Source organism: Haliotis cracherodii, unplaced genomic scaffold (genome assembly GCF_022045235.1).
Source record: "Haliotis cracherodii isolate W230 unplaced genomic scaffold, xgHalCrac1.p SCAF_2, whole genome shotgun sequence".
NCBI classification, from domain to species: domain Eukaryota; kingdom Metazoa; phylum Mollusca; class Gastropoda; order Lepetellida; family Haliotidae; genus Haliotis; species Haliotis cracherodii.
This window is the reverse complement of record NW_027266275.1, coordinates 49,125,855-49,153,323: the sequence shown is the minus strand read 5'-3', so window position 1 is coordinate 49,153,323 and position 27,469 is coordinate 49,125,855. Positions and strand designations below refer to the sequence as shown.

Sequence of the window (27,469 nt, the reverse complement as noted above, 5' to 3'; positions counted from 1 at the left end):
ATTATTATTATTAGGGCTCCAAGCCGAAAGGCTGTAGAGCCCTATTGTAATCGTTCGATTTGTTATTATTATTTATTATTATTATTATTATTTATTATTCCGCCGTTTTTTGTACCAGGCCTAGCAAAATAACCACTTGCCTGATTGTGTTCAAATTTTGTATGTGTATGTGGACCGTTGGGTACTAGTGCCCGTCAAAAACCCAAGGCCGTAGGCCTAATGGCCAAGGGCGGATAACTGAAAAACAAGTATTTTTTGACGATATATTTTGCCCTGCTGCTCCACAACCGTTTGTCCGTTTACTTTCAAACCTTGCATGTATCTGCTGCTTCAGTTCTTTGATATTATTTGTTCTTTGACTTTGGTCATTGGTCACGTGGTTTGGCAGCCATATTGGATTCAAGGTTTTGCCAGGGTTTTTTGGGCACCTGTCTTCAAATACTATCTCCTCTGAATCCACTGCATGAAATGATTTCAAACTTTCTGAGAATTGTCTCCATACAGAACACAACAAATTAGCATAGCCGTTTTTTTATATCTTTTTTAGTTGCGGCCATATTGGATTTTGATTTTGATAAATTTTTTCACCAAAATTTTACTTTAAAGATCATATGTTGTAAGGTTCTCCACAGAAACTATTGAAAGTTTGCATGAAGATTTGATACTATATGTACCTCATTTTGTTCTGGGTTGCATACTGAAAGCACCACCGCTTGGTGGTATTACTTGATTTTAGTAAAAAAAATTGAGTACAAATTGACTTGAGTACAAATACTGAAGGAAGCGCCTCATAAATCTACTATAAACCCCCATTCACTGGCTTTGCAGATACTCAAGCATTCTCCAGTCTTGTTCAATATTATGTGTACTACCCTTGACGACCAGAGTTAGAATTGGCCTTTTTCAACTATGCTTGTCACAGGAGGCGACTAATCGGATCGGGTGGTCAGACTTGCTGACTTGATTCTTCATTTCTCAATTGCCAATTACTACGGTACCTTATTTTTGACAGCGTTGTTAAAAGCAAACCATTTGCGGATTAGAATATGGGTAACTGTGGCACACGCCAATTTGGTAGCAGAAATGTCCTGAAAACGGTGACTATCTTTTGACGGAGTTGGTACAACCAAACCATGTGCAGATTCGAACATGTTTGAAGTCAAACTTGGGTTAAGAATACACTGGGACACATGCCATGATGTCTCACAAGCGGTTTATTACATTTAACGGCATTGGTACAACCAAACCATTTGGGGATTCGAACATGGCCGAAGTCAAACATGGGTTAAGAACACACTGGGACACGTGTGGTGATGTCTCACAAGCGGTTCATTACATTTGATGGAGTTGGTACAAGCAAACCATATGGGGATTCGAACATGGTCGAAGTCAAACATGGGTTAAGAACACACTAGGACACGTGTGGTGATGTCTCGCAAGCAGTTCCTTACATTTGATGGCGTTGGTACAAGCAAACCATTTGAGGATTCGAACAGGGTCGAAGTTGGAAATTGGTTAAAACATCCTGGGACACCCAGGCACATGTGAATTTAGTAGTGGTGATGTCTCACAAGAGGTTCCTTACATTTGACGGCGTTGGTACAGGTAAACCCTTTGAGGATTCGAATATATGAACGAGGTGGGAAACAGGTTTTAGCACTTTATCTCAACAATGCGACAGGAACCCGGGGCCCGGAGGAACGCAGAACGCTAATCCATTTGACTTGAGCCCAACTGACAAAGAAGTTACAGCGTGTTGAAGAGTCACCAAGCCGAAAGGCTGAAGAGTCCCAGTGTTAGCGTTTGATTTAATATTATTATTATTCCGCCGATTTTTGTACCAGAGCTAGAAAAATAACCACTTGCTCGATTATGTTCACATTTTGTGTGTGTATGTGGACCTTTGGGTACTAGTGCCTGCCAAAATCCCAAGACCGTAGGCCCAAAAGCCAAGGGCAGATAACTAAAAGAACAGAATATTTTGAAGATGTATTTCGCCCTATTGCTCAGCAACCGCTTGTCCGATTACGCTGAAACCTTGCATGTATCTGCTGCTTGAGCTGCTTGACATTTTTTGTTCTTTGACTTTGGTCATTGGTCACATGGTTTGGCAGCCATATTGGCTTCAAGGTTTTCACAGTGTTTTTAGGGTACCTGTCTTCAAATGCAAACAACTTTGAGTCCACTGCATGAAATGCTTTCAAACTTTCTGATAATTGTCTCCATTCATAACGCATCAAAAGTTAATAGCCGATTTTGGAATTCTTTTTTAGTTACGGTCGTATTGAATTTTGATTTTGATCATATTTTCAAAGAAATTTTGCTTTAAAGATCATATCTTATAAGGTTCTCCACAGAAACTATTGCAAGTTTACATGAAGTTAGTGTGCCATATGCATCTCATTTATTGTTATTGGTTGTATGCTAAAAGTAACACCGCTTGGTGGTAATATTTGATCAATGCTTGGGACACCCCTGGAACACGCCAATTTCGTAGCGGCGATTTCCGGTGACATCTTTTGACAGAGTTGGTACAAGCCAACCCTTTATGGATTCGAACATGTTCGAGGTCGGGAATGGTTTCAGAACAGACCTGGACACCCTGGCACACGCCACATTTCCTTGCGACGATACCCTACAAGTGGTGCCTACATTTGACGGAGTTGGTTCAAGTAAACCCTTTGAGGATTCGAACATGGATGTTTGGGGACAGTGTTACTTGGAGCCCGTCATTGCTGCTTGCAGCTTTAATTATTATTATTATTATTATTATCCCTGAAACAAAGAGACTTTCTGAAGAATATCCCTGAAACAGAGGGACTTTCTGTAGAATATCCCTGAAACAAGAGAGACTTTCTGTAGAATATCCCTGAAACAGAGAGACTTTCTGTAGAATATTCCTGAAACAAGAGAGACTTTCTGAAGAATATCCCTGAAACAGAGAGACTTTCTGTAGAATATCCCTGAAACAGAGAGACTTTCTGTAGAATATTCCTGAAACAAGAGAGACTTTCTGTAGAATATCCCTGAAACAGAGAGACTTTCTTTAGAATATCCCTGAAACAGAGAGACTTTCTGAAGAATATTCCTGAAACAGAGACTTTCTGAAGAATATCCCTGAAACAGAGAGACTTTCTGTAGAGTATCCCTGAAACAGAGAGACTTTCTGAAGAATATCCCTGAAACAGAGAGACTTTCTGTAGAATATCCCTGAAACAGAGACTTTCTGTAGAATATCCCTGAAACAGAGAGACTTTCTGAAGAATATCCCTGAAACAGAGAGACTTTCTGAAGAATATTCCTGAAACAAGAGAGACTTTCTGAAGAATATCCCTGAAACAGAGAGACTTTCTGTAGAATATCCCTGAAACAGAGAGACTTTCTGTAGAATATCCCTGAAACAGAGAGACTTTCTGTAGAATATCCCTGAAACAGAGAGACTTTCTGTAGAATATCCCTGAAACAGAGAGACTTTCTGAAGAATATCCCTGAAACAGAGAGACTTTCTGTAGAATATCCCTGAAACAGAGAGACTTTCTGTAGAATATCCCTGAAACAGAGAGACTTTCTGAAGAATATCCCTGAAACAGAGAGACTTTCTGAAGAATATTCCTGAAACAAGAGAGACTTTCTGAAGAATATCCCTGAAACAGAGAGACTTTCTGTAGAATATTCCTGAAACAAGAGACTTTCTGTAGAATATCCCTGAAACAGAGAGACTTTCTGAAGAATATTCCTGAAACAAGAGAGACTTTCTGAAGAATATCCCTGAAACAGAGAGACTTTCTATAGAATATTCCTGAAACAAGAGACTTTCTGAAGAATATCCCTGAAACAGAGAGACTTTCTGTAGAATATCCCTGAAACAGAGAGACTTTCTGAAGAATATCCCTGAAACAGAGAGACTTTCTGTAGAATATCCCTGAAACAGAGAGACTTTCTTTAGAATATCCCTGAAACAGAGAGACTTTCTGTAGAATATCCCTGAAACAAGAGAGACTTTCTGAAGAATATCCCTGAAACAGAGAGACTTTCTGTAGAATATCCCTGAAACAGAGAGACTTTCTGTAGAATATCCCTGAAACAGAGAGACTTTCTGAAGAATATCCCTGTAGGTAGTGGTAGTCAACATTGGGCCTGTAGGTAGTGGTAGTCAACATGTGGCCTGTAGGTAGTGGTAGTCAACATGTGGCCCGTAGGAAGTGGGGGGCCTGTAGGTAATGGTAGTCAACATGTGGCCTGTAGGTAGTGGGGGGCCTGTAAGTAGTGGTAGTCAACATGTAGCCTGTTGGAAGTGGGGGGCCTGTAGGTAGTGGTAGTCAACATGTGGCCTGTAGGTAATGGGGGGCCTGTAGGTAGTGGTAGTCAACAACTGGCCTGTAGGAAGTGGGGGGCCTGTAGGTAGTGGTTGTCAACATGTGGCCTGTAGGTAGTGGGGGGGGGGGGGGGGGCTGTAGGTAGTGGTAGTCAACATGTGGCCTGTAGGTAGTGGTATTCAACATGTGGCCTGTAGGTAGTTGTAGTCAACATGTGGCCTGTAGGTAGTGGGGGGCCTGTAGGTAGTGGTAGTCAACATGTAGCCTGTAGGTAGTTGTAGTCAACATGTTGCCTGTAGGTAGTGGTAGTCAACATGTGGCCTGTAGGTAGTGGCAGTCAACCTTTGGCCTGTAGGTAGTGGGGGGCCTGTAAGTAGTGGTTGTCAACATGTGACCTGTAGGTAGTGGCAGTCAACATGGGGCCTGTAGGTAGTTGTAGTCAACATGTGGCCTGTAGGTAGTGGGGGGCCTGTAGGTAGTGGTAGTCAACATGTAGCCTGTAGGTAGTTGTAGTCAACATGTTGCCTGTAGGTAGTGGTAGTCAACATGTGGCCTGTAGGTAGTGGCAGTCAACCTTTGGCCTGTAGGTAGTGGGGGGCCTGTAAGTAGTGGTTGTCAACATGTGACCTGTAGGTAGTGGCAGTCAACATGGGGCCTGTAGGTAGTGGTAGTCAACATGTGGCCTGTAGGTAGTCGGTGGCCTGTAGGTTGTGGTTGTCAACATGTGGCCTGTAGATAGTGGTAGTCAACATGTGGCCTGTAGATAGTGGTAGTCAACATGTGGCCTGTAGATAGTGGCAGTCAACATGTGACCTGTAGGTAGTGGCAGTCAACATGTTACCTGTAGGTAGTGGCAGTCAACATGTTACCTGTAGGTAGTGGTAGTCAACATGTGGCCTGTAGGTAGTGGTAGTCAACATGTGGCCTGTAGGTAGTGGTAGTCAACATGTGGGCTGTAGGAAGTGGGGGGCTGTAGGTAGTGGTAGTCAACATGTAGCCTGTAGATGGTGGTAGTCAACATGTTGCCTGTAGGTAATGGTAGTCAACATGTAGCCTGTAGGTAGTGGTAGTCAACATGTAGCCTGTAGGTGGTGGTAGTCAACATGTGGCCTGTAGGTAATGGTAGTCAACATGTGGCCTGTAAACATGCTGGATTGAACAAATGTTTAAGCGCTTTTTGTACACACTGGTTATTTTTACCCATGTTTGCGATAGTTCCATGTCACCATGGGCACCAAACAGGGTTTCTTAAGTCTGTTATTTCAATATTTCTAGGAGTTGGACTGGCATGTACTGAAGTGTGTCTTGGAACATCTCCCTTTAGTCCTGCAGAATAAGACCCTGATTCTGACCACCACAGACAACATGGTGGCGACTCTCTGTCATCGTCTTTGTGCCATGGTAAGTAAGTCCCTGATCCCACCACCACATACAACTTGGTGGCTACATTCTGTCATCTCTGTCCTGGTAGAACGCCATCCAACCACCACAGACAACGTGGTGGCCATGTTCCGTCATCATCTATCTCATGGTAGACCCCCCATCCAACCACCACAGACAACATGGTGGCCATGTTCCGTCATCATCTATCTCATGGTAGACCCCCCACCCCTCTACCACAGACAACATGGTGGCCATGTTCCGTCATCATCTCTGTCCTGGTAGACCCCCCATCCCTCAACCACAGACTACGTGGTGGCCATGTTCCGTCATCATCTCACTCATGGTAGACCCCCCATCCCTCTACCACAGACAACATGGTGGCCATGTTCCGTCATCATCTCTGTCCTGGTAGACCCCCCATCCCTCAACCACAGACAACGTGGTGGCCATGTTCCGTCATCATCTCTGTCCTGGTAGACCCCCCATCCTTCAACCACAGACAACATGGTGGCCATGTTCTGTCATCATCTCTCTCAAGGTAGACCCCCATCCCTCAACCACAGACAACGTGGTGGCCATGTTCCTTCATCATCTCTGTCCTGGTAGACCCCCCATCCCTCTACCACAGACAACATGGTATCCATGTTCCGTCATCATCTCTCTCATGGTAGACCCCCCATCCCTCTACCACAGACAACATGGTGGCCATGTTCCGTCATCATCTCTGTCCGAGTGGGACCCCCATCCCTCTACCACAGACAACATGGTGGCCATGTTCCGTCATCATCTCTTTCAGGGTAGACCCCCCATCCCTCTACCATAGACAACATGATGGCCATGTTCCGTCATCATCTCTGTCCTGGTAGACCCCCCACACCTCTACCACAGACAACATGGTAGCCATGTTCCGTCATCATCTCTGTCCGAGTGGGACCCCCATCCCTCTACCACAGACAACATGGTGGCCATGTTCTGTCATCATCTCACTCATGGTAAACCCCTCACACCTCTTCCACAGACAATATGGTGACCATGTTCCGTCATCATCTCTGTCCTGGTAGACCCCCCACACCTCTACCACAGACAACATGGTAGCCATGTTCCGTCATCATCTTTCTCATGGTAGAAACCCCATCCCTCTGCCACAGACAATATGGTGGCCATGTTCCGTCATCATCTCTGTCCTGGTAGACCCCCATCCCACCACCACAGACAATGTGTTGGCCATGTTATGTCATCATCTATCTCATGGTAGACCCCCCATCCCTCTGCCACAGAGTGAGTGAGTGAGTGAGTTGGGTTTTACGCCGCTTTTAACAGTATTCCAGTTATATCACGGCGTGTTAGCTTAATGTGGGAGGAAAGCCCGAAGTGATGCAGGTCTCAGACGTTTACCACTTCGGTGAAACCCACAAGCACGGGTATGGTGCTGACAAACCTAGAAACATAATCGGGGCGAACCGGGATTCGAACCCTCAATCATAGGTTTCTGGCGTGCCCAAGGGACGCAACTCGGCACAGCGAATTGCGGCGCCTTAGATGACTGGGCCACCCGTGCCCCCCTCTACCACAGACAACATGGTAGCCATGTTCCGTCATCATCTCTCTCATGGTAGACCTACATCCCTCTACTACAGACAATGTGGTTGCAATGTTCCGTCATCAACTCTCTCATGGTAGACCACCATCCCTCTACCACACACAACATCTTTTGTTGTTATCTTGATTCTAAATGGAGTGTTATGAGCAATACCAACTTTTTTGTTGGCAGGTAAATGACAGGTCTTTGGGATTTCTTGAGAAACTACAGAGGTTACCATCCAAATTGACACGATCGGACTTCCATTCCTATGTGTTTCCTGTGCTGGCTACCATGGTCACCTACCATGATTACCTGGACAGAAATGGACAGGTAGGTCACAGACTGTCATCTCTTCAATAACTATTGCGTAAGGTTGTAATCCCTTTGTAAACCCTTTTCTTTTGATACTATTTATAATGTTTTAGTAAGGTGTAAGGCCATTAATCTGTCAGGTGTCTTGTCATAAGTGTTTATCAGTGGAAAAGCAACCTCCATGCTTGTCTTGTTGAATATGCTGCAGAAAGAGCTGCTGAAGTGCCTGGAGTTTGGCCTGGTGTCCAAGTGTGCCAAGACGTGTGTGAGTGCTCTGCGTATTTCGGCCCTGGAGATGCAGGAGGTTATGATGAGGTTGCTGCCCTCTGTGTTGCTGTCTCTCTCCAAGATCTCGGCCACAATGTCCATGGCCATTCCTGTCCTAGCTTTTCTATCAAGTAAGCCATATGTTTTCATTATCTCCAGTACTAGAACATGTAAAAGTCGGTAATTGTTTTCATTCCACCAACTGTCGTGGTAGAATTGTGTAACTGGTATTTCATCATCAGGATGTCTAGCAACATTGTGTAACTGGTATTGGTTCATGAGGATGTCTAACAACATTGTGTAACTAGGTTTGGTTCAAGGGGATGTCTAGCAACTTTGTGTAACTTGTATTTCTTCATGAGGATGTCTAACAACATTGTGTAACTAGTTTTGGTTCAAGGGGATGTCTAGAAACATTGTGTAACTGGTATTTTTTCATGGGGATGACTTACAACATTGTGGAACTGGTATTTTTTCATGGGGATGTCTAGTAACATTGTGGAACTAGTATTGGTTCATGGTGGTGTCAAGCAACATTGTGAAACTGGTGTTTCTTCATGGGGATATCTAGCAACAATGTGTGGCTGGTATGTCTTCATGGGGATGTATAGCAACATTTTTGGAACTGGTATGTTTTCATGGGGATGCCAAGCAACATTGTGGAACTAGTATTGGTTCATGGGAATGTCTAGCCACAGTGTGTGGCTGGTATTTCTTCATGGGGATGTCTAGCAACAATGTGTGGCTGGTATTTCTTCATGGGGATGTCTAGCAACATTGTGGAACTAGTATTTCTTCATGGGGATGTCTAGCAACATTGTGTAACTAGTATTGGTTCATGGGGATGTCTAGAAACATTGTGGAACTGGTATTTCTTCATGGGGATGTCTAGCAACATTGTGGAACTAGTTTTGGTTCAAGGGGATGTCTAGCAACATTGTATAACTGGTATTTCTCCATCGGGATGTCTAGCCACAATGTGTGCCTAGTATTTGTTGATGGGGATGTCAAGCAAAATTGTTGAACTGGTATTTCTTCATGGGGATGTCTAACAACATTGTGGAACTAGTTTTGGTTCATGGGGATGTCTAGAAACATTGTGTAACTGGTATTTTTTCATGGGGATGACTTGTAACATTATGGAACTAGTATTGGTTCATGGGGGTGTCAAGCAACATTGTGAAACTGGTGTTTCTTCATGAGGATTTCTAGCAACAATGTGTGGCTGGTATGTCTTCATGGGGATGTATAGCAACATTTTTGGAACTGGTATGTTTTCATGGGGATGTCTAGCAACAATGTGTGGCTGGTATTTCTTCATGGGGATGTCTAGCAACAATGTTGCACTGGTATTTCTTCATGGGGATGTCTAGAAACATTGTGGAACTAGTATTGGTTCATGGAGATGTCTAGCAACATTGTGGAACTGGTATTATTTCATTGGGTCGTCTAGTAACATTGTGTAACTAGTATTGGTTCATGGGGATGTCTGGCAACATTGTTGAACTGGTATTTTTTCATGTGGATGTCTAGCAACATTGTGTGGCTGGTATTTCTTCATTCGGATGTCTAGCAACATTGTGGTACTGGTATCTGTTCATGGGGATGTCTAGCAACAATGTATGGCTGGTATATCTTCATGGGGATGTCAAGAAACATTGTGGAACTAGTATTTGTTCATAAGATGTCTAGCAACAATGTGTGGCTGGTATTTGTTCATGGGGACGTCAAGAAACATTGTGTAGCTGGTATTTTTTCATGGGGATGTCTGCCAACATTGTGGACCTAGTATTGGTTCATGGGGATGTCAAACAAATGTGGAACTGGTATTTCTTCATGAGCATGTCTAACTACATTGTGTAACTAGTATTGGTTCATTGGGGTGTCTAGGAACATTGTGGAACTGGTATTTCTTCTTTGGGATGTCTAGCCACAATGTGTGCCTAGTATTTGTTGATGGGGATGTCAAGCAAAATTGTTGAACTGGTATTTCTTCATGGGGATGTCTAACAACATTGTGGAACTGGTATTTTTTCATGGGGACGTCTAGTAACATTGTGGAACTAGTATTGGTTCATGGGGATGTCTAGTAACATGGTGGAACTAGTATTGGTTCATGGGGATGTCTAGTAACATTGTGGAACTAGTAATTCTTCATGGGGATGTCTAGCAACATTGTGGAACTGGTATGTTTTCATAACATTACTATATTTTCTCAATGCGAAAATTGTTAGAAATCTCATTTTGACAGATCTTTAAGAATTTTCTTATTAGAAACCACAAGGTTCAGAGAGATGAAACTGTAGGATGTAGGACTATAAACTATTGGACTATGTGGAAAGTATTTAAACATCATTATCTTGACAACCAAATGGCTGAAGGAGCTGATATGCTGTTAGGATACATAGAGCTACAGCAGGTTTCAGATGTAATCAGGGCATTTAGATGAAACTTTCTTTTCTCATCAAAAACAGAAATCTGACATCAGTGCTTGAGCAGAAACTTTGAGTAAATGATGATTACAGGTATAAGTTTCTTTTAATATCATCAACACTCAATTCATTCCCTTTGTTAGTGTGCAAAAATAAACTATTGCACATATCAATAACTGCCATAATTCCTACAAATATCCTACCTCTATTACATCATAGCCATAAAATCCCATTTTGGCAATAATCACACTATAAAATCTTTAGATTTTTAAACAGACGTCCTCTTCACTGCCAATTATCCCACAGTTTTGAGGTAAACACAATTCCTTGTCAAACTGCATCTGCGCATGCGCAAGGCGAAAAAACATCACTTTTTTCCCGTGTGTGTTGGATCAACAAGCAAAAGTTTTTGCTCATCAATCCAAACACGTTTTCGGATAATAATTCACAGCTAGTATAGATCTAAAAGATTACAACAGTCAACCTACGATCATCATTGGATGTAGCAGACAATCTACGATCGTCAAGTTTTTGCAGCAGACGAACGTCGTCAGTCAATCTTCCTGGAATGGTGATATCGCAGTTGAGAGATAACCATATACCACGTGATGCCGTTTCACCCCAGTGGCAAGAGCCTCGGGGTTACGGCCGAGAGGATTTTACAGGCGCTTCTCAAGATTGTACGTGCGCTTCTCAGGAGGTTGCTGATATTTTAAACCAAATGACTACTCATTTAAAGATATTATCTGTGAAATTCATCAATTGATCCCATCTGTAAAGCCTCCAAGCAATGAGGCAGAGGATCCATTGCTAATTGAAAGATCTGGTTATGAAAATCCTGTAGAAAAGAGGGAAGGTTTTCTTACATTTCCATATCCATCATTCACTGAAAATGTGGTCACAAAAATGAATGTGGGTTTAAATGCCTCTACCAGTAGAGCTTTTAGCATTCCTTATCCTCTTCAAGGGAGACAATTGATAATTGAATATTTTAATCTGGTCAGACACCCAAATACCAAAATGAATGTTGAGATGAACAAATTCAAAGAATTTGACAGTGTTAACAAACAGATGATAAATATATGAAGACATGTACTTCTCCCTGTTAACTGTGAGGAATTTATTGGCCAACCTTGTGACACAAAAGTTGAGATGAATTTGGAACAAGTTGGTTTCATTCATAGTGGACCCGTGAAGATTCCGGGGTAGAATAGGTCTTCAGCAACCCATGCTTGGTGACTATGCTTGTCGTAAAAGGCGACTAACGGGATGGGGTGGTCAGGCTCGCTGACTTGGTTGATGCATGTCAATGATCCCAATTGCGTGGGTCGATGCTCATGATATTAATCACTGAATTGTCTGGTCCAGACTCGATTATTTACAGACCGCCGTCATATAGCTGGAATATTGTTGAGTGTGTTAAACAACAAACCAACCAAACAAATCATTCATAGTGCGCTGGATAACATACTGAAGATGCATGAAGATCTGCAATCTGCACAGGTATGGATGTCCACACAGTTCCTGCTTACTCAACGAAATCATCTTATTCAACAGGTTAGATCTCAGACCCACTAAGACGAAGTTTGATGTCTCAGTCGATATTGGCGCCCCAGTTTTTCAACGGCAGACTAGCCTCTGTAATTGATGAGATTTCACGCACCACTAATCAGAGATTCCAAAACTCCACTATCTCATTGGCATCTAAGCTTAATGAAAAGCGGTTGGCTGACATGTTATGTCAGGACGTGAGTCTTCTCGTGCCTCCACTTGGAAAAGCTCATCCCGTTCAAGACCAAGCCGAGGGAGACATGAGTCCCAAAGAAGCAGAGGTCGTGGTCAGTCCTATACCAGAGGAAGAGGTAACCGCTGTTCTTGACTCTCTACATCCAAGAATCTCTCAGCCAAACCCTGTCGACCTTGCTATGTTAATGGACCTCGATTACCGGTTACCCAAGTTCATCTTCGCCTACCGCAGGACCAGTCGGCGGTCGTCTGTCATTATACGCTGAAAATTGGAAGTAAATTACGGACGGCCCTTGGCTAATCGAAGTGGTAAAAAGAGGGTACAAACTCCATTTCCAACAGTGTCCGGAGCTTGTAGTCCACCCCAAAGGATGACGTTTTCATCTAGTAGGGGCCAAGTTAGCAGTCGCAACTTTGTCTATACGAAAACTGCTAGACAAATCAGCATCTTACAAAAGTCAGACACTACAAAGGGGTTTTACTATCCAGTTTTTCTGGTCCCCAAAAAGAACTCTACAAAGATGCACATGATAATAGACCTAAAGGTACTCAACAGAGACTACCTAGTACGTCCACCGAAGTTTCAAATGGAATCAGTAAAAAAGTTACACGATTCCCTCAAACTAGGAGATTGGCTAGTCAGTCTGGACCTACAGGATGCCTACCTGCATGTACCTATTCACCCGAGTTGTCGACCCTACCTACACTTTGCAGTAAACGGTCTAAGGTTCGCATTCAACATGCTTCCATTCGGAATATCAATAGCACCATGGCTATATAGACGATTCCCTCTCAGCCGATCAAGAATCATTGCAGATAAAAGCAGAACGCAATATTTCTGATTCAGCTTCTATCTCACTTGGGTTTCCTGGTACATCCCGTCAAGTCAGAATTAATACCAACTCAAGACATCATGTACATAGGGGCGAGGTTTCAACTTTCAAAAGGCATTTTACAACCTCCAGAGGACAGATATATAAGAGCTATAGAGAAGATTCAGATTGCTCGCGACCAACCCAGCAGGTCACGTCGTTGGTGGATGTCTTGCCTAGGCACACTGACATCACTCCAAGATCTTACTTACAGACCTCAGTTACGTCCACTACAAGCGTGGATGAACACCACCAGAAATATGGATCTGGAAGACACAATACAACCTCCTCACAGCCAACTATCAGAAGTACAATGGCGTCAAAGCGTCATGTCAGGCATCCCTCTCATGTTCCTCCCACCGTGGACATATGGACGACGTCACAATCCAAGGAACGTGGTCAAATCAAGACAAAAAATTACACATACCGTATTCGACCCAATAAGCGCCCAGGGCCAGGCGGGGACGCGCTTATTGGGACATGGGCGCTTATTGGGTTGAATACGGTAAATTGTCTGGAAATGAGAGCTATTCTCTAAGTGAAGGCAAGGGCCGATCTACAACACCACTTGTCGGTACTGATAGCTGAAACAACACCACGGTGGTAGCATACATACAACATCAAGGGGGCACAAGATCAGCACTTTTGTTGAGGGAGGTTACGCTTTTATTTGCCTTGGCAGACTCAGTAATTTGCAGGATAGAACATACTGAACATACTTGCAGACTGCCTATCCCGGAGAAACAAGATTGTACCCACGGAATGGACTCTCCACCCCGAGGTTTTCAAGTGGATAACCTCGACGTCGGATACCTCTCACCAGGACTTGTTTACCACATGCCTTAACCATCGACTTCCCATTTACGTCAGCCCAGTCCCAGATCCATTAGCCCTCCAGGTCGACGCCCTATCCATGAGTTTGCAGGGGATGTTCGCCTATGCTTTCCCTCCTTGGTCTCTCTTGGACAGAGTAATAAGGAAGATCGAGGACACACATAGGCGCGGCGTTGTTGACCAGGGACTGGTAGGTCCAAGAATCGGCCACAGTTTTATACCCACTACAGTTCGTGACAGTTCGTGCATTTTTGATTACCCACATATTCAGATCCCAGAAAGTACACAAAATAAGGTGAGTTAGCCTTTACACTATGTCAACTAGGTTGGACGGATCATTGGCTAACATCTGGGATCATAGATCATAAGGTGATAGGGTTATTACATTATTAGTCGCTCGGCGTAACATGTATAACTACCTGAGGTGTCGTCGTGGAAGACTTCAGAACCGGAATCACGTAAAAGTATGTCAATATCATACCTGAGGTGAGATAAGTATATATGCTGGTGGCTATAGAGCAACAAGTATATATCTACGTCACAATGAAAGATTAACAGGAAGTGACGTCATAGATGTCCTCAGAACCGAAAGTGACGTCAGAAAGGTCATCAAAACCAGAGAGAAACATAAAAAATGAGGTCATATATCACTAAAAACAGGTAACAGTTATGAGGTCAGTTAAAACGGGAAGGACACCACAGGTGCCAAGTCTTCTTCAGCTTTGCCAAGGGTGAAATCAGGAAGTCTGGCATTGGTTCATACCCTGTTGCGCCTCTGTTTCCCTTACTTCACTGCTGCCAATTGTCCGGGAGTACTAGATGACAGATCCCACCTGTCCCTCTGGTACATACTGGCTATGATGTAATAGAGGTAGGATAATCGTAGGAATTATCAAACAATGGTTGTCATAGTGTATAATTCTAAGAATACTACCTCTATTACACTAGGCAGTAGTCCCTCCCACCTCCCAAATATATCTTACATCTAGTCGAATAAGGTTATTGGAAAAAAGTGATATTTTCCTGCCTTGCGCATGCACTGATGCAGTTTGACAAGGGATTGGGTTTACCTCAAAACTGTGGGATAATTGCAAGTGAAGAGGACGTCTGTTGAAAAATCTAAAGATTTTATAGTGTGATTATTGCCAAAATGGGAATTTATGTCTATGATGTAATAGAGGTAGTATTCTTAGAATATTACACAGTGATAACTATTGTTTGATATTAGATGTCAGGATACTTGTTTGTTGCCATAACAGTAAGGTTTAGTATTGCATGAGGCCATACCATCCTCTCATCACCAGTCAAAAGTGCATACTACACAACCAGTTCACAGCAGTGCGTTCTTTGCTTGATATCTAATAATCTTAAGATACAACTAACTTTTAATGGAGCATCAGAACAGCACCTTGATGTCCGTTTTGTTTTGTCAACATATTTTATTGAGTAGAATGGAAGAAGTATTTTATCACATGGATGTTTCAGGCATTGTCAGGCTGCCCAATCTTTATGCGAACTTTGTAGAAGACCAGTACATGAGTGTGTTTGCTATTGCTCTCCCCTACACAAACCCATTCAAGTAAGTATCATGTTGCCAGTATACATCAGTAGTTTGCTGTGAATCCAGAACGTCGCATGATTAATGAGATATTCAAAGAGTGACTACACTTGGCAGTAATGTTGGATGATTCCACTTGTACAGCACCTTTTGCTTTATTTGCTACTGGGGTAACTTGTGTTGTATGATGTATATACTAGTCCAGCTGTTTGCGATTAGTCCAGACATAATCTTAAAATTGTTGGCATTAAGCTTAGTTCCTCTATATGAAAGGTCTGGGACAGGTTCCAATTTTAGGTCCTGAAGACTTAATATTGAAACCAATGTAAAGAAGCCATATGGAGGAAAAAACACTTTTTTGTCAGTGGGCAGGACACACACTTGTAGACACTGTTACTTTACTATGTCAGTTAAACTATAGTAGACACTGTTACTTTACTATGTCAGTTTAACTGTAATAGACACTGTTACTTTACTATGTCAGTTTAACTATAGTAGACACTGTTACGTTACTATGTCAGTTTAACTATAGTAGACACTGTTACTTTACTATGTCAGTTAAACTATAGTAGACACTGTTACTTTACTATGTCAGGTAAACTATAGCAGACACTGTTACTTTACTATGTCAGGTAAACTATAGTAGACACTGTTACTTTACTATGTCAGTTTAACTGTAATAGACACTGTTACTTTACTATGTCAGTTAAACTATAGTAGACACTGTTACTTTACTATGTCAGGTAAACTATAGCAGACACTGTTACTTTACTATGTCAGTTAAACTATAGCAGACACTATTACTTTACTATGTCAGTTAAACTATAGTAGACACTATTACTTTACTGTGTCAGTTAAACTATAGTAGACACTGTTACTTTACTGTGTCAGTTAAACTATAGTAGACACTGTTACTTTACTATGTCAGTTAAACTATAGTAGACACTGTTACTTTACTATGTCAGTTAAACTATAGTAGACACTGTTACTTTACTATGTCAGTTAAACTATAGCAGACACTATTACTTTACTATGGCAGTTAAACTATAGTAGACACTGTTACTTTATTATGTCAGTTAAACTGTAGTAGACACTGTTACTTTACTATGGCAGTTTAACTATAGTAGACACTGTTACTTTACTATGTCAGTTAAACTATAGTAGACACTGTTACTTTACTATGGCAGTTAAACTATAGTAGACACTGTTACTTTACTATGTCAGTTTAACTATAGTAGGGCTGGGTGGCTGGATGTCAGTTTAACTATAGTAGACACTGTTACTTTACTATGTCAGTTAAACTATAGTAGACACTGTTACTTTATTATGTCAGTTAAACTGTAGTAGACACTGTTACTTTACTATGTCAGTTTAACTATAGTAGACACTGTTACTTTACTATGGCAGTTTAACTATAGTAGACACTGTTACTTTACTATGGCAGTTAAACTATAGTAGACACTATTACTTTACTATGTCAGTTAAACTATAGTAGACACTGTTACTTTACTATGGCAGTTAAACTATAGTAGACACTGTTACTTTACTATGGCAGTTAAACTATAGTAGACACTGTTACTTTACTATGTCAGTTTAACTATAGTAGGGCGGGGTGGCTGGATGTCAGTTAAACTATAGTAGACACTGTTACTTTACTATGTCATTTTAACTATAGTAGACACTGTTACTTTACTATGTCAATTACACTATAGTAGACACTGTTACTTTACTATGTCAGTTAAACTATAGTAGACACTGTTACGTTACTATGTCAGTTAAACTATAGTAGACACTGTTACTTTACTATGTCAGTTAAACTATACTAGACACTGTTACTTTACTATGTCAGTTTAACTATAGTAGGGCTGGGTGGCTGGATGTCAGTTAAACTATAGTAGGGCTGGGTGGCTGGATATCAGTTTAACTATAGTAGGGCTGGGTGGCTGGATATCAGTTTAACTATAGTAGGGCTGGGTGGCTGGATGTCAGTTTAACTATAGTAGGGCTGGGTGGCTGGATGTCAGTTAAACTATAGTAGGGCTGGGTGGCTGGATATCAGTTTAACTATAGTAGGGCTGGGTGGCTGGATATCAGTTTAACTATAGTAGGGCTGGGTGGCTGGATGTCAGTTAAACTATAGTAGGGCTGGGTGGCTGGATATCAGTTTAACTATAGTAGGGCTGGGTGGCTGGATATCAGTTTAACTATAGTAGGGCTGGGTGGCTGGATATCAGTTAAACTATAGTAGGGCTGGGTGGCTGGATATCAGTTTAACTATAGTAGGGCTGGGTGGCTGGATATCAGTTTAACTATAGTAGGGCTGGGTGGCTGGATGTCAGTTAAACTATAGTAGGGCTGGGTGGCTGGATATCAGTTTAACTATAGTAGGGCTGGGTGGCTGGATATCAGTTTAACTATAGTAGGGCTGGGTGGCTGGATGTCAGTTTAACTATAGTAGGGCTGGGTGGCTGGATATCAGTTTAACTATAGTAGGGCTGGGTGGCTGGATATCAGTTTAACTATAGTAGGGCTGGGTGGCTGGATGTCAGTTTAACTATAGTAGGGCTGGGTGGCTGGATGTCAGTTTAACTATAGTAGGGCTGGGTGGCTGGATATCAGTTAAACTATAGTAGGGCTGGGTGGCTGGATGTCGGTTTAACTACAGGAAACAACTGTGCATCAGTGAACATAATCAGTCAGATGAGTTCATGATATTGTTGAAATCCTTGTGCAACACATATACCTATCCAGTGACGGTATGAAAGTGATCATCTATCCAGTTTGCTTTTGTGCCAGTTTGAAAACTAACCAAGTGATCTTTGTAATGTGCAATTTCACTGCAAGGTAAATAGCACTTTGCACAGATTCAATAAATATATAGCTGAAGGTTCTTTGAATTCAGGAGTCTGGCTTGGCGGTGCAACTCAGCACTGAATAATGATAATGATGAGTAATGTCATAAAAAGTACAAATTAAAGATCTCAGCAAGTATTTCGCATAAAGAAATTTGAAACCAGTAAATCTTAACTTACTGCGCGACTCAAACAGTACTTTTGGGTACTTTTGCCCTTTTAAGTACAATGGGTGCTCTTCCTGTGTCTTTGACAGATTGCCCAAGAAAAAGAAAAATCCTTAATTCCGACATCAAAACTCTGAAATGCTGAAAACTGCTTTGCTGTTAATTACTTAATACTGACATACAATAAACATATGTGTAGGGGTGGTTTACCCAAGAATATCCCTAATCTGAATTCAAAGTCCAATACATTCAATTTTGTACCAAACTGTGCACCTTTATAACTCGTAATTTCAAAAATCTAAATGACAAAATTTGTCATTTGTTACGAGTCTAGCTTTAAGGTGTGATTCAATAACTCCTAGCTGTATCTATATGTCTGGCGTGGCCTGGAGACATTTCAAAGATTCTCTACACAATAACTTGAAAAATCTAGCTTGACTTAAGACGCAATTTGGAGTATATTGCACATACCTGGTATCCAAAAATGAATTTTGGAAAGACACATTTCGGCATTAATATACTGGCTTTGATCAAACATACCTGCTTGCACTTATCAACAGTCACACAATATATATCCTGGATTGAGTCCCATGTAAGTAAACAAAAATCAGTAAGTCCCAATGAGATATCTTGTACACAGTGTCCATCTTGTAGGTGCCCGTATTGTGCAGGGTCTGCATAGTGATGGCTGTGGTCGGATCCCTGTGGGATAGGCGTGTATACTTCTTTTCTTTGGTCCTGTGTATGAACAAAATCCAGCATAATCATATGCAACCAACCATGTCGGATTGACACGACTTGACTGTACATGTCATGGCTACGGGGTAATTAGACTTTGAAATCAAGTGTTCTTCATAGAATGGTTGTCCCAAATCAGTCGCTATGACAGTCCTTTCAGTTCAGGTAAACATAGTTATCCTTTCATTTCTTTTGACTTAGAGTGAAATGATACACCAATGCACCACAATATGTGGCCTTTGACATGAAACGCAATACATAGCTTGATCATGATGCATGACAATACATAATGCATATTTTTAATAGCCTTCTAAATGAAAGAATAACAAAATAAGAATAGACATGGTCTTATAAAGCCAATGGTGTCCTACAAATCATCTGTTTGGGGTCATTTTGGCTTCCTGTTAATTTTTGTGATGTAGCACAATAAATAGGCATCAGTCTGGACAAGTACAAGCAGACACACACACACATGTGCATGCACGCTGCTATATAAGTGCAATAATCTTGGCGCGACGTTAAACCTAATTTCACCTCACCTAGGTTAAATACATTGTCCTATTGCCTGTCCCAGTAGGTTAAATACATTGTTACTATTGCCTGTCCCGGTAGGTTACAAACATTGTTACTATTGCCTGTCCCGGTAGGTTACAAACATTGCTACTATTGCCTGTCCCAGTAGGTTACATACATTGTCCTATTGCCTGCCCCAGTAGGTTACAAACATTGCTACTATTGCCTGTCCCAGTAGGTTACATACATTGTCCTGTTGCCTGTCAAAGAAGGTTTCATACATTGTAACTATTGCCTGTCCCAGTAGGTTACATACATTGCTACTATTGCCTGTCCCAGTAGGTGTCATACATTGTTACTATTGCCTGCCCCAGTAGGTTACATACATTGTTACTATTACCTGTCCCAGTAGGTTTCATACATTGTTACTATTGCCTGTCCCAGTAGGTTACATACATTGTTACTATTGCCTGTCCCAGTAGGTTACAGACATTGTTACAATTGCCTGTCCCAGTAGGTTACATACATTGTTACTATTGCCTGCCCAGTAGGTTACATACATTGTCCTATTGCCTGTCCCAGTAGGTTACATACATTGTTACTATTGCCTGCCCAGTAGGTTACATACATTGTCCTATTGCCTGTCCCAGTAGGTTACATACATTGTTACTATTGCCTGTCCCAGTAGGTTACATACATTGCTACTATTGCCTGTCCCAGTAGGTTACATACATTGTTACTATTGCCTGCCCCAGTAGGTTACATACATTGTCCTATTGCCTGCCCCAGTAGGTTACATACATTGTTACTATTGCCTGTCCCAGGTTCAGCCACTACACAGTTTAACTGGCTCACCATGTTATTGCCTGTCCCAGGAGGTTACATACATTGTTACTATTGCCTGCCCCAGTAGGTTACATACATTGTTACTATTGCCTGTCCCAGGTTCAGCCACTACACAGTTTCCCTGGCTCACCATGTTATTGCCTGTCCCAGGAGGTTACATACATTGTTACTATTGCCTGTCCCCAGGAGGTTACATACATTGTTACTATTGCCTGCCCCAGTAGGTTACATACATTGTTACTATTGCCTGTCCCAGGTTCAGCCACTACACAGTTTCCCTGGCTCACCATGTTATTGCCTGTCCCAGGAGGTTTCATACATTGTTACTATTGCCTGTCCCCAGGAGGTTACATACATTGCTACTATTGCCTGTCCCAGGAGGTTACATACATTGCTACTATTGCCTGTCCCAGGAGGTTACATACATTGTTACTATTGCCTGTCCCAGTAGGTTACATACATTGTTACTATTGCCTGTCCCAGGTTCAGCCACTACACAGTTTCCCTGGCTCACCATGTTATTGCCTGTCCCAGGAGGTTACATACATTGTTACTATTGCCTGCCCCAGTAGGTTACATACATTGTTACTATTGCCTGTCCCAGGTTCAGCCACTACACAGTTTCCCTGGCTCACCATGTTATTGCCTGTCCCAGGAGGTTACATACATTGTTACTATTGCCTGTCCCAGGTTCAGCCACTACACAGTTTCCCTGGCTCACCATGTTATTGCCTGTCCCAGGAGGTTACATACATTGTTACTATTGCCTGTCCCAGGTTCAGCCACTACACAGTTTCCCTGGCTCACCATGTTATTGCCTGTCCCAGGAGGTTACATACATTGTTACTATTGCCTGTCCCAGGTTCAGCCACTACACAGTTTCCCTGGCTCACCATGTTATTGCCTGTCCCAGGAGGTTTCATACATTGTTACTATTGCCTGTCCCCAGGAGGTTACATACATTGCTACTATTGCCTGTCCCAGGAGGTTACATACATTGTTACTATTGCCTGTCCCAGTAGGTTACATACATTGTTACTATTGCCTGTCCCAGGTTCAGCCACTACACAGTTTCCCTGGCTCACCATGTTATTGCCATCTGGTTTGTCCGGTGTCGCCTCCCATTTAGAAAAGGATTTGTCAAGTTCATACACAAGGTAAAGTACAGCGCAGAAGATATGCCAGTAACAAATAACAATTTCTGCAGTAGATGTAGCAATGTTATGTATTATTGTTAACAGAAGGTGTATGATGGCTTGTGGCCTGAATGTCTCATGTTTGTGTCTGGCTTAACTGATGGATGTGTATGGCCTTGATGACTAATGAAGGTGCATGCACCTTATGAGTTCCAGATAACTTTTTGAACAATTGAGTTTTTACTCGAAGGTTTCGATTATAATTGGGTTATTACATTTTTCATTGGGTAACCAATATTTTTTTACTCATTTATTCAACACTCTATTGGGTTTTTTTTCCAAAATGTGTGAGCATATGATATTTAGAAAAAATGAAGTAATGTTTTAAGATGTATATTGAGTCAAATTAAAAACTTCCCATATATGATACGGACAAATGTATCAGAGAAGGTAATTTTTATTCATTAATGTCCAAAGAAGGATTATAAATTAACGGTGGTAACCATAATTTGTTCCAAGCACCTACGGTATTCGGTAATAACATCAACAGTTTAAATCATAAGTCCCAAGCACGAGAATCTGATGGCACACAAGTTCAGTAGCGTGTATGGCCACCATGTGCGTTGACAACTGCCACACAACGCCTCTGAATGGACCTTGTGATGCTTGTGAACACATGATTGGGAAGACGACGCCATTGTTGCTGCAAAATGGTGCAAAGATCTTGCAAATTCTGTGGTTGGTTCTGGAGAGTGCGCAGACTTCTGCCAAGAGCATCCCAGACGTGTTCGATGGGATTGAGGTCGGGAGACCTTGACGGCCAGTCCATTACGTTTACTCCTGCATTCTGAAGGAAATTCCTTGTCAAAATTGCTGTGTGGGGTCTGGCATTGTCGTGTTGGAAGATCAAACCGGGTCCATGTGCTGCCATAAAAGGCAGAAGTTCTGATGCCAGTACCTGGTCGCGGTAAGCAGCAGTGTTGAGGTTGCCACGGATGACAAGAAGCCTGAAACGTGCATTGCCACAGAAAGCACCCCAGACCATGACACTTCCGCCTCCAAATCTGTCAACTTCCTGTACACAACACTGGGCGTAACGTTCATGACGGCGCCTCCACACCCTCGCCCTACCATCAGCAAATCGAAGATTAAATCGGGATTCATCACTGAAGACGACTTGATTCCAATTCCTCCGAGTCCATCGTAAGTGTCGCTGTGCCCACAATTGACGTTGACATCTGTGTAATTGAGTCAGAATCGGCCCGCAGTATGGCCGTCGTGCTTGAAGGTGAGCAGTTCTCAGACGGTTTCGAACAGTTTGCGCACTCAGTCTACCCCTAAACAGTTCATTTCTGGTTGATGTAGCCGTCAAAAATCGGTTACGGAGGTGACGTAAGACAATCTGACGATCCTCTGCATGTGACGTCACACGTGGTCGACCTGGCCGAGGGCGATCAGCGGTGGTACCTGTTTGCTGTACACGCGTCTGTAAATCATAAACAGTCTGTCAACTACAACCCATCATCCTTGCGACTTCAGCTATGGATGTTCCCGTCTGCAAGATGGCGATGGCACGTTCACGTTGCACATTTGAAAGGCGTGGCATGACAAATGGCCGTAAAGACTTTTGTTTTCTTGTGTTTTTCTTTTTTTGTTAATGACTGCTAACAAGTATGGCTGAAAACACGTGCGGTATTATGGCCACGTGACCAGTTGCACGTGAAAAACCACTTTTGCCACTGTAGTGCTGTGCACATGATTTTGATTGATTCACCTGCACAAAAACGTGTGTTATCTGAAGACAATACGTGGCCATTACTGTTTAAATACACAATGAGGGCCCACAATGATAACTGGTCAAAATGTTAAAATTTTAGGATTGTGAAGTTTTTAATTTGGTTCAGTATACATAACAGTTCATAAATATAGGCTTGACTCGGAAATTAGCTCATAATTGTGTTTCAGAAATAAGCATCATTGTACACATGCTGAAAAGGCTTCTTTGGGTATTTATGCGTGCTGTTTTCAAACAATTGAGTTTAATGCATACATTTCTGTACACAAGTTGATTGAAGGTAATTGGGTTTTAAACAGTTGTGGGGGGTATTTTACGCAAATATGCAGCTTATCTGTAGCTCTGTGTATGGCTTGTTATGATTGTGTTTGGCCTGGATGTGTTATGATGGTGTTTGGCCTGTATGTGTTATGATGGTGTATGGCCTGGATTAGTTATTATGGTGTTTAGCCTGTATGCATTATGATGGTGTATTGCCAGGATGTGTTATGATGGTGTTTCACCTAGATGTGTTATGATGGTGTTTGGCGTGGATGTGTTAGGATGGTGTTTAGCCTGGATGTGTTAGGATGGTGTTTGGCCTGGATGTGTTAGGATGGTGTTTGGCCTGGATGTGTTATGATGGTGTATGGCGGGGATGTTTCATGATGGTGTTTCACCTGGATATGTTATGATGGTTTTGGGCCTGGATGTGTTATGATGGTGTTTCACCTGGATATGTTATGATGGTGTTTGGCCTGGATGTGTTATGATGGTGTTTGGCCTGGATGTGTTATGATGGTTTTGGGCCTGGATGTGTTATGATGGTGTTTCACCTGGATATGTTATGATGGTGTTTGGCCTGGATGTGTTATGATGGTGTTTGGCCTGGATGTGTTATGATGGTGTTTCACCTGGATGTGTTATGGTGGTGTTTCACCTGGATGTGTTATGATGGTGTTTAGCCTGGATATGTTATGATGGTGTTTAGCCTAGATGTGTTAGGATGGCGTTTCACCTGGATGTGTTATGATGGTGTTTCACCTGGATGTGTTATGATGGTGTTTCACCTGGATGTGTTATGATGGTGTATGGCCTGGATGTGTTATGATTGTGTACGGCCTAGATGTGTTATGATGGTGTATGGCCTGGATGTGTTATGATGGTGTTTCACCTGGATGTCTAATGATGGTGTTTGGCCTGGATGTGTTATGATTGTGTACGGCCTAGATGTGTTATGATGGTGTATGGCCTGGATGTGTTATGATGGTGTATGGCCTGGATGTGTTATGATGGTGTTTCACCTGGATATGTTATGATGGTGTTTAGCCTGGATGTGTTATGATGGTGTTTAGCCTGGATATGTTATGATGGTGTTTTGCCTGGATGTGTTATGATGTTTTTTCACCTAGATATGTTATGATGGTGTTTGACCTGGATGTTTTATGATGGTGTTTGGCCTAGATATGTTATGATGGTGTATGGCCTGGATGTGTTATGATTGTGTATTGCCTGGATGTTTTATGATGGTGTTTGACCTGGATGTGTTATGATGGTGTTTGACCTGGATGTATCATGATGGTTTTTCACCTAGATATGTTATGATGGTGTTTGACCTGGATGTTTTATGATGGTGTTTGGCCTAGATATGTTATGATGGTGTATGGCCTGGATGTGTTATGATTGTGTATTGCCTGGATGTTTTATGATGGTGTTTGACCTGGATGTGTTATGATGGTGTTTGACCTGGATGTATCATGATGGTTTTTCACCTATATATGTTATGATGGTGTTTGACCTGGATGTGTTATGATGGTGTTTGACCTGGATGTATCATGATGGTTTTTCACCTAGATATGTTATGATGGTGTTTGACCTGGATGTTTTATGATGGTGTTTGGCCTGGATGTGTTATGATGGTGGTGATGTTTTTAGGGCCTCAGGGCTAATGTGCTGCAGCAATTTGAGGAGAACTCTATGCACAACCTCCAGAATCAGGACAGCAGGAACCAGGACTCAACAAACCGTATCCGCAGTGGCTCATACAGTGAAGGGGGACGGGTCAGGTAAGTTTCTTAACCTATTAAAGGGGATTGGGAAAGGGGCTCAGTTATACCATCCAGACTTATACGTCTCTACACCTACACTGAGGGGGTCAGGGAGATTCTACATCTCTACACCTACACTGAGCGGGTCAGGGAGATTGTACATCTATATACTTACACTGAGGGGGTCAGGGAGATTCTACATCTCTACACCTACACTGAGCGGGTCAGGGAGATTGTACATCTATATACTTACACTGAGGGGGTCAGGGAGATTCTACATCTCTACACCTACACAGAGAGGGTCAGGGAGATTCTACATCTATATACTGACACTGAGGGGGTCAGGGAGATTGTAAATCTCTACACCTACACAGAGGGGGTCAGGGAGATTCTACATCTCTACACCTACACAGAGAGGGTCAGGGCGATTGTACATCTATATACTTACACTGAGGGGGTCAGGGAGATTCTAAATCTCTACACCTACACAGATGGGGTCAGGGAGATTCTACATCTCTACACCTACACAGAGAGGGTCAGGGCGATTGTACATCTCTATACTTACACTGAGGGGGTCAGGGAGATTCTACATCTCTATACCTACATTGGGGGGGTCAGGGAGATTCTACATCTCTATACCTACACTGATGGGGTCAGGGAGATTCTACATCTCTACACCTACACAGAGGGGGTCAGGGAGATTGTCCATCTCTATACCTACACTGAGGGGTCAGGGAGATTCTACATCTCTATACCTACACTGAGGGGGTCAGGGAGATTCTACACCTACACAGAGGGGGTCAGGGAGATTGAACATCTATATGCTTACACGGAGGGGTCAGGGAGATTCTACAACTCTAGACCTACACTGAGGGGGTCAGGGAGATTCTACATCTATATACCTATACTTACAGGAAGGGGTCAGGTCAAATCTATGTACTTACAGGAAGGGGTCAGGTCAGATACATCTGTATACTTACAGGAAGGGGTCAGGTCAGATCTATGTACTTACAGGAAGGGGTCAGGTCAGATACATCTATGTACTTACAGGAAGGGGTCAGGTCAGATACATCTATGTACTTACAGGAAGGGGTCAGGTCAGATACATCTATGTACTTACAGGAAGGGGTCAGGTCAGTTATATCAGTCAGTACAGAAGCACACACCATTAAGACAGTATCTGCCAGTACAAATACAGCTCATTAGTTTCTGTGTTTGATCTTTGTCAACACCTTAGGTGAAGACACCTGCTGATATGTCTACCTGTATAAACTGTAGACGCAGAATGGTGTCGGGATCTGCTTTGACCAAACGGGACCCACCACCTGTGGATGAGAAAATGACTCTCTTCCATCGGGAACTGACTGAGACATGCACTGATGTCATGGCCAGATATGCTTTTGCCAACTTTGCTGCAGTACCACACAGGTGAGTAAATCTTAGTAGTGGCAGTATTACATTGGTGAGACTACATATATATGCAAGAACATCTTAGTAGTGGCAGTACTACATTGGTGAGACTACATATATATGCAAGGACATCTTAGTAGTGGCAGTACTACATTGGTGAGACTACATATATATGCAAGAACATCTTAGTAGTGGCAGTACTACATTGGTAAGACTACATATATATGCAAGAACATCTTAGTAGTGGCAGTACTACATTGGTGAGACTACATATATATGCAAGAACATCTTAGTAGTGGCAGTACTACATTGGTGAGACTACATATATATGCAAGAACATCTTAGTAGTGGCAGTACTACATTGGTGAGACTACATATATATGCAAGGACATCTTAGTAGTGGCAGTACTACATTGGTGAGACTACATATATATGCAAGGACATCTTAGTAGTGGCAGTACTACATTGGTGAGACTACATATATATGCAAGGACATCTTAGTAGTGGCAGTACTACATTGGTGAGAATACATATATATGCAAGAACATCTTAGTAGTGGCAGTACTACATTGGTGAGACTACATATATATGCAAGAACATCTTAGTAGTGGCAGTACTACATTGGTGAGACTACATATATATGCAAGAACATCTTAGTAGTGGCAGTACTACATTGGTGAGAC

General features: G+C 42.3%; 1 protein-coding gene across 2 annotated transcripts in view; it reads left to right on the top strand.

Moving 5' to 3' along the window:
* LOC139468165 (tuberin-like) overlaps positions 1–27,469 on the top strand; it is a 179,242-nt gene that overhangs the window by 89,643 nt on the left and 62,130 nt on the right. For both annotated transcript variants that reach the window (XM_071249953.1, XM_071249954.1), the window contains exons 21-27: positions 5,592–5,717; positions 7,471–7,611; positions 7,802–7,991; positions 15,230–15,323; positions 21,473–21,575; positions 25,264–25,394; positions 26,655–26,804. In XM_071249953.1, the coding sequence (XP_071106054.1) occupies positions 5,592–5,717; positions 7,471–7,611; positions 7,802–7,991; positions 15,230–15,323; positions 21,473–21,575; positions 25,264–25,394; positions 26,655–26,804 (935 nt within the window). The remainder of the gene's footprint in view (positions 1–5,591; positions 5,718–7,470; positions 7,612–7,801; positions 7,992–15,229; positions 15,324–21,472; positions 21,576–25,263; positions 25,395–26,654; positions 26,805–27,469) is intronic.